This window comes from Pygoscelis adeliae, unplaced genomic scaffold, assembly GCF_000699105.1.
Source record: "Pygoscelis adeliae isolate BGI_AS28 unplaced genomic scaffold, ASM69910v1 Scaffold215, whole genome shotgun sequence".
NCBI classification, from domain to species: domain Eukaryota; kingdom Metazoa; phylum Chordata; class Aves; order Sphenisciformes; family Spheniscidae; genus Pygoscelis; species Pygoscelis adeliae.
In genome coordinates, this window is record NW_008824770.1 from 576,044 (window position 1) to 584,815 (window position 8,772).

General features: G+C 37.6%; 1 protein-coding gene across 1 annotated transcript in view; it reads right to left on the reverse strand.

Moving 5' to 3' along the window:
- SMC1B (structural maintenance of chromosomes 1B) overlaps positions 1-8,605 on the reverse strand; it is a 38,375-nt gene extending 29,770 nt beyond the window's left edge. The window contains exons 1-7 of the mRNA XM_009323640.1: positions 8,497-8,605; positions 6,482-6,674; positions 5,822-5,930; positions 4,446-4,649; positions 3,838-4,076; positions 3,101-3,356; positions 1,511-1,651 (exon numbers count right to left, since the gene is read on the reverse strand). Coding sequence (XP_009321915.1) covers positions 1,511-1,651; positions 3,101-3,356; positions 3,838-4,076; positions 4,446-4,649; positions 5,822-5,930; positions 6,482-6,674; positions 8,497-8,605 — 1,251 coding nt within the window. The remainder of the gene's footprint in view (positions 1-1,510; positions 1,652-3,100; positions 3,357-3,837; positions 4,077-4,445; positions 4,650-5,821; positions 5,931-6,481; positions 6,675-8,496) is intronic.
- Positions 8,606-8,772: the final 167 nt, after the last annotated feature.

The window sequence follows — 8,772 nt, forward strand, 5'->3', positions numbered from 1 at the left end:
CCCTCCCACCAGGTAACTGCAGACAGCAATAAGGTCTCCCTTTCACCTCTTCTTCCCCAGGCTGAACAGATCCAGTTCTCTCAGCACCTCCTCATAAGCCAGGTGCTCCAGCCCCAGCCAGCTTGGTGGCTCTCTGCTGGACTCACTGCAGGATGCCAGTATCTTTCTTGTACAGGGGAGCTCAGAACTGGACAGAGCATGCTAGATGTGGTCACATACATGCTGAATTGTGAGGAGTGATCACCAAATGTCAGTAGCACAGATAAGTAGTGCCAACTCTGAATGGTCAGACATGCATTTTATCAACTCCCAAGTATCCCTTATTTCCTTCTCAACAGTACAATGGGACTTGCAGAGTTTTAGAAGCACAAGCAATAGAATTTATTTCACTTCTAGATACTAACTAGGTTTTCCTGGTAACTAGTACTTCAAAAAGAAGAAGTAGTATTGTATCAAGAGCAAATGGATGTACAAGTATTAACTTAGATATCATGGCAACGATGACTTTACATCCTCATACATATACAGAAATACAGACTTCTCCATACAAGCAAGTTTATATGTACAAGAGTGAGGTGTCAGGAACTCTAGAACTGGTAAAGTCTTATCTGATGGATTTTTAAGTTTTCCAAACATAAGAAGTCTCCTCCAAACTTGACTCCATAACTAAATGGTGAAGAAATGCATGTTGCCCCTCTAACTTCTTAGTAGGTGACAAAACTGCAAGGTTAGCATAATTGGGGGTGGGGGGGACGGGCAAAAAACCAAAACACCTAATAAGGCAGTGTTTCCAGCAAAAGACAGATCGCCAGCTGAGCTTCTGTCCTTTCTACTTCTATCAGAAGCATCATGCGAAGTTGAACAATGAGTTGGGAAATAATTTTTCTAAAAGAGAACATCAGTCATGGTGACCAAGTCATAGTGAAAAATGGAGGTTTTTTGTTGTTACATGTTTGGATCTGCAATGATAAAAGAAATCAGAAACAAAATGACAGCAATGATCTGTGTTCACACCAAACACCCTGCCTCTGAAGGGCAATAGAAGAGTCGATACCAAGGAGATTTTTCCAACTACAACACAAATACACACAACTGACCTTAAAAACACCCCAGCAAAAAGGTAGCTGTGATCAAAATAAACCTCTAAAGGGTGCGAGTATCATACAGATATACAACAGTGGTAGGACATCTCAGAAAGAAAATCTACACTTACAAAAACAGGAACTGATTAGTGTTAAGCATATATTCTGAGTAACTGTAAAATATTAGAGCCAAAGCTTTCAAAACCAAATCCTCAGTGTGGGCCCACGCAACCATTCTCTGAAAAAATTTAGAAGCCATTTTGCTAAACCTGTTGCAATATGAAAACTGAACTAACACTTGCAATGTATCTCCTCTGCCGAGGATTTATGTCAAAGAAGTTAACGCATTTATATAGACATTTATACCAGAAGGAGGGGTACAGAAACATTTTTCTCCTTAAAACGTAATTCTAGCTTGATGCAAATACCTCAACTTCTTTTTTCTTCCTCCGATTAAGTTTCAGCCTTTCTTGATCTGCTTTTTCCTCCCAGCGAAGTTTTTCTAGCTGCTGGGTTAGTGTAGCTACTTTCTTTCTTGCTATTTCCTTTAGCTCTTTATAGCGCTCCAACTGGAGAAATAACAACAACAGGAAAAATTCACTCCACTGAAAGTGGGAAGACTCATGTTGTTACAGCCTCAATTAGTAATTGCCTACTTTATCATAATTAAGATTATGAAAACCGCCCAATTCTCCAGAAGACCTTTCTAGCTACTAACTGCATTATAAGAAGTTATATTTTATTATTAGAGAATGATTCAACCCAAAGCTTACACTTAATAGTTCTTGCCTACAGTCTTGTTTTAGACTTCTAATGACTTATTTTTCAGGAAAGTTTAAAGTTTACAGTACTTCACAGTCAATCTTAAGGTTAACACTGATTTTTTGCACAGCCCAAAATTAGTGCAAGTTTTGGTATTTATAATTACAGCATTCTCATGTTATCAAATAATTTTAAGGTAAACAAACATTTTAAATAATCCTTCGAAGTTACGACTAACTGACCAAATACCTCTAAAGTGCAGAGTAGGAAGATTCTCAAACTAAAACAACCAATCCTGCAGGCTCTCCATTAATTGTTCAGAAACTGCTTTGAGGAAGAGACAGTGGAGGAAAGAAGCTAGCACCTATTTTTAAAAGCGTTTCTGGCCATATGGTTGCAAAGACAGCTTCTTCAGATGTGAACATACTATGAAGTGATGCAGTCCTTTCCTTCTAAAATAACTTAAAATAGCTCATAAGTGAGCTACCTCACTTTTAGATTCTGACCCACAGAGGATGGTATGTATACTACCAAGTCATGTTTACATTTTTGTTGTCTTCTTGTTTTCCTAATTGAAGACATATTTCTGTACTTCAGCTGACAAGCCATTTCTCAAAAATCACCCTCTCACCCAGAGATCCTACTAGGTGGTTTATATCCTACCCTCCTACAATGTACCATGTGGACTTCCATGAAGAAGGGGGGAAAAAGAACAAACCAGAAAGAACAGCCTAACCACGGATAATTACATGTAGCTATAATCCTAATCCACAGATGACAGTCCCTGTGTACAACCCTTCTGAAGTTTCCATCAAGCTCTTCTCAACTTCTCGTTCACTGAAAATTCACTGCTTCCTCTAATAAGGTATCTTCTCACATTGCTTAGAGGATGTACTTCACATCCTAGGAAAGATGCTTACCATTTCCAATCTCAGAATGGTGAATTTCTAAATCTCTATGCAACTTAGATTTACCTCCTAGAAGTGTCCCGCATTTGGAACTTCTGTGAGATCTGACTTCCCCCCAACCCCCTCGCAGAAAGGAGACAGCCCACTCCCTCAAGAGGCTGCATCATCATTTCTCTTCATCCGATGAGACAGTCTCTAAATGAAAGTTACAATTTTCTTTTTGTCTGAGCTCAACAGCAAAGAGATGATTAGAAATTACAGCTTATAGGTGAAACAGTGGTTTCTCTGTCATCAGCGGGGTTTTTTGGACTTCACTAGTAAACAGTACTTTTTGGCCTCCCAATTCACCTGACTGTCTCCCAGCTCAATAACTGCTGCTCTCTGCAACATCTCTTCAGCTTTCTTCTCAAACGCTCTCCACGCCTTCTCAGTATCATTCAATTCTACCTCTAGTTCTTTTATGTTCTGCTTTTCCTTATCACAGGACTTCTCCTTGTCCCTTAGAGATTTTTTAGACATTTCTACTTTCTTGATTTGGTAGGAAGTGTTTTCCTTTGCTTTTATATAGAGGGGTTTCTGCTGAATCAGTGATGCCTCCAGAGCCCTAAAAAAACAAAAACAAAAAACAAACCCAAAACAACCAACCAACCCACCCACCCAACCACCACAAAACACATCCAAAACAACAAAACCACACAAAAAAAAAAAGAAAAAAGAACAATCCCCTCCCAACCACACACGCAAACAAATAATCAGTTGTCAACAGCAAGGTTACATACTCACAGGTGATTTTTTTTTTTTTAAATATCAACTGAAAATAGATATTTGAGAAGTGAAGCGTAACCTTCTAAAAAATTTAATAGCTAACAAGTATTTATATAATGAAATTATTGACAACCTTGGCATGGTGGTGGAGGTGAAATCAATGTCTAGATACTACTTTAGTAAACTGCTACAAACGGACTTCCATAGTGTTGGGATATCACCCAACTGCTTTAACAGGACAAACAAGCCTGCCAAACAATTCCCAGAGCAGACTATGCTTTAAACTCAACTATCAGAGAATCTGATAGGGAAAAACCTACTTCATTTCTCTTTCCATGTGCTGTTGGTCTCTGTTTAGTACACCAAGCACCTTTTTCTTGGCTCTAAATGCATCTTCTGCCATGGAAAGAGATTCTTTCTTGATACGAGCCTCCATATTCTTTTCATCCAAACTTTTTTTCAGAAAGTCTATGTTTTTTTCGTTGTGATAAAGCCGGAAAAGCTTCAGCTGTATCCTTTCTTCATCCAGTTCCTTGAGAAGCATCTGGTAATGCTCTGCCTACCAACATTAAAATTTTATTTATGGTTTATAAAAAGGATTTTTAATCATTAGCAGTCTAATTTGAAGTCCAAAGTGATGTAAGATGATGTACCAGTAGCTGTAATTCCCGTAATGTGCACTAATCATAAAACTCAAACATGTAAGTCAACAGTTAAATTAATTATACTGGCAAACCTACACTTTCATTTATTTAGATTTTATTATATGTATTGCTCTACCCTTTTAAATTATACTAAATTATTATATATTATACCATACTGAAAAAAATAGATGAAAAACAAGGTTTTTAAGAAAACCTGTATTAAGTTCATTAAAAATGCAAAATCTGAGATCTTAACATGCAAAAAAGGAGTAACTGTGAGTTACCTCCTCTTTCTCTATCTTTGCTTGTTTGCGTTCTGCTGCAACACTTTTTTTCTTGTTATAAGTAAACTGCGCATCCTGTTCTGCTTGCTGCATTTTTTTCTTTTTTCGTTCATAGTCTTCAGCATATTCCCATGAATTACTGATTTGTTCAAAAAGTTGAGTTCTCTCCTTCGGCTTCTTCATTGCAATTGATTCTACTGTTCCCTAGAACAAAATTGAAAAAAAAAAAGAAAATGCAGCACTGTAGATCATTATGTTGTCTAATGAATTTCTTTAAGAGCATATAGCACAGATTTATCTCCGGATATATTTATGGTTAACAGAATTGGATGGAAAAGCTTTTAGATTCAAACCCAAGGAAAAGTTTAGTACCAAAAGGAATACCACTTAGCCACCTCACCTAATTAAATGACATCACTAAAAGGTTTAGAATGTCAGATATGGTCTATGAAAAACACCTTCAAACTAAATCAACCTGCACAAATCAGTGAGCAGTATGAGAATGACAGAATTAAATCTTCTTAGCCTCTTTAAAGGAGCTGAAGCTCATTTTCAATGAAAAATTAACTAATGCCTGCCCCCCCCCCAGTATTTCAAAAGCAAAACCAGCTGAAATCAATGCACTAGAAGATTACGTAGCTCCCGAAGCCAATGGGCACACAGTTTTTGTCCATGTGTTACCTGCTCAAATCTTCACTGATCTGAAGGAGTTACTATTTTCAGTAAAGTGTAGGAAGTAAGTTTTACGATTTTTATTCTATTTGTATAGTGGGCAAATGCCCTCATCATAGAAACTATTATCACAGTAAGAATCCATATATAGGATTTCTATAAATGGGGAAAATCAGTTCTTCCTTGGGAATTTTCCTCAGCAACTGTAAAGACAACAATCCTGTGAAATATATTCATCATAAGTATATGGCATTTCTGACCTATTTCGTTAAATACTTGTGAACTAATAACCCAGCAGGATTTTCAATCCCTGAATCTTAACAAAAAATTCTATAAATGCTGATGCATCTTGACTAATAGGAGTGTTTTAAGACGAAATTATCTTTTCCTATTTATAACACTCCTAGAATTTAATACACCAAACATTTATAAATAGAGACCCACATTTTCTTATATACTCTGAATAACACAAGTACTCAATTTCTTCCAGATTAGCTTCTTTCTTACTCGTGCACTCATGTACACAAAAACCCCATTATTTCCATTTTGCAGACTTGTAATTCTTGGCTGAGGTCAGGAAAAAAAATGTATTGGCTTGAAATTAGCTAAGTGTGCCCTCTTTTCTGCCAAATAGGCAACTGTGTACTCCTATGGAATAATCTCAGCAGCTTTTATTTTCTTTATGAAGTACCTTAAATGCTCACCTGAAAAATAAGACAATTCCTAGCTTTGACAAGTATTCCTATTTTTTCAAGCTCAGATATGTAAGCAGATCGGCTGACAGATTTATCATTGAAAAGAAATTCAGAACAACTATCTAAAGGAGGAAAGAAAAAAAAATTACTATAAAATGGCTACAACACAAAATACATAGGAAAAGAACTAAACTATTGGAACAATTTAACTGAGCAATTTCCTCAAAGAAGAAAATAGATTCCAATTACTCCCTTAGTCACTTCAGTAATTTCATTTTTCTGTATAAAATTCTAGTTGCATACTTCCAAAAGGTACTGACAGATGCTTAAGTGCTTGCGACTGCAGCAAGGTGTCAGACCCCATTTTCTAGAGCCTACACCATCTGTATATTCCAAGTGAATACACATCAAAGTACAGAGCAAAGAACATATATTAATCACTTGTTTAATTTTTTAATTTTGCCTCTGTATGTTTTTTCAATTATAACACTTGGCTATCAAAATGCTACTGAAAGACTGTAAGAAGTATTGCAATACTCATGGGCTTAATCCACCCAAATACAAAAGAATATTCAGCACCTGAAATATAAAACTGAATATTCTTGGTCTCTTTTTTTTTTTTATTTTACACATCAGACAACACAAAGTATGTGCAGCAGAATCTACTACCTACCACGGATAACTCTTGAAAATGTTTTTTCTTCCCCATCTTCTTCACAATATACTATCTTCACACTAGCTGTAGAAGAAACTGGTTTTCCAACATGTGCTCCATGAATAAGTTCTCGAATACTTTTAACTCGTAAATTAGAAATCTTTTCACACAGCACAAAACTAACAGCATCCATTATGTTAGATTTTCCTTAAAAAAAAGAAAAATTAGAAAAATTGCTTTGACATAGCAGAAGTGAAAGGAGGCATTTGATTAACAATTAACTAAAAAACATATACATAAATGCAAAAATCTTTATTAATTCTATTTCTCATTCTGTATTTCATTGAGGAAAAAATATTGCACATAATAAAGAAATATATTGCTAAGATGTAACACACTGGCAGCAGATTATAAGCCTATCTGTAATAAAAATCATCACAGAACTGATTTGTTATTTGTTCAGCCTTGTTGGACAAATTTTTCTTACACAGGCATCTCTAGAGCTCATTACTTAAACTGAGTGAGCAACATCATAATCCTTACTTGGTAGTTTCCTTTATATAATGCAGTCAGTAAGGTTTGCTGCATAAGCACTCTATCGCAAAACTAGAACTTTTCCACTACAACTCCAGTGTTCTAAAAAACACAAGCACTTTCCCAGATCCATTCACCACAGCAACAAAGTTCTCTGATCATACTCCTTAAATAAAAATTCTTAATTGAATCCTCTTTTTGTTTTTCCCCTTTAGTCTTGAGCATTTCTGTTGACAGCTTAATTATTTTCCGCCTTCAACCTTGCTACTTCGGCAGTATTTTGACTTATTCTCCAAAATATCATAAAAGGAAGAACACTAGGGAGAAAATACATAAATAAAAAACTCAATTCAGAGATTACACAATATTCACAATTTTTCCTCCCCCAATTCATCTATAAAATGTATTCAGATTTAACTGGAAGAGTACCCGGAAAAAGTATCAATAATTTTGAGACTTTCCAATATGGAACAGCAGGGCTAGGATGATAAAGAGTATGATAATAATGCTAAATAATAGTTACTTACATTCATAGCTCTCACTTCAATTAGATAAGTGAAGAAACAACAGGCTCTAAAAATCTAAATCATCAACTAAATCATTAACAGACTGGGGAAACTAAGACCAAATGCTAAGCCTATCCTTGTGGCTCTTTGTTAGGACAACCCTCACTTCCTATCGTGTTGCTCTCTGGCAAATAAAAGATAAAATCCTATTTGTTGTATGGAGCTTTTCAGAAGTGAATCAAATTTTAAAAAGTTCCAGCACCCACAGGATAACAATGTGGAGGCACATCTACAAATGAAGGCTCTTGTGGGTTAAACTACAAAGCAGCTACCAACCTGCAAAGCTACTATCTCTTCCCCAGAGGCATTTACTCATATGGCAAAGACCACAGACTCAAATCAAGAAGCAGCTTGCCATTGCTACAGTTTACAGCCCAGACTATTTAAGTAAAACCATCTTTATGTGACCTTAGTAAGCTGAACTACAAACTGGAGTGGCAAAGGCAAGGTATGCCATTTGCAAACCACTCATTCTACAAGGGCTGAAGAGAGTAGAGAAGACAACTAGAAATTAAAATTCCTCCAACCGCTCCACCTCTGTCCGTCCATGCTGGAAAAATTCATACTTTGAGTTAAAGAAGCAAGGACAGATCAGGAGCCTCCAAAACTCTGCTTGTGCTGCCACCCCCTCTGGTGCATATGAAGAGATTTTAAGCAGGCCCGTTAGTCTTTACTTCCCCTCCACCAAGCCCTACAAACTCTACTCCTCAATAGGCAAGCTATCACCATCCTCACCCATTCAGTGCAGCGATGCTGCCCCTATTCCCGGGCCTCCACCTGCACTGTTACCGTTTCCTCCCCATCAGGCATTGTGTTCGTAGAAAAGACCTGGCAAAGACCCCAAAACTGAAACCTCAATTCTGATCGCTACAGTGGAGAAGCAGGGCCACCAGCTTCCCACCGACCTCCCCCGCACCCCAGCCTGCTACCTGATCCGTTGGGCCCGATGATGCAGTTGAACCTCATGAAGGGGCCGATAACCTGCTGCCCCCGCCACGACTTGAAATCCTTCATCAGCAGCAGCTTCAGGTAACCCATCCCTGCAGCAGCAGCGGGCGAGGAGCAGCTGAGGCCGCTAGGCCGCTAACTTCCCACTCCCTCACAAGATTTAAATAATCAACGAGTATATTTTACTAGTTTGTCTTCCGGGGGAGGGGAAACCCCCTCCCCGGCCCCTCGGCCCCCGACCTTCCCCCCGCCCGGCC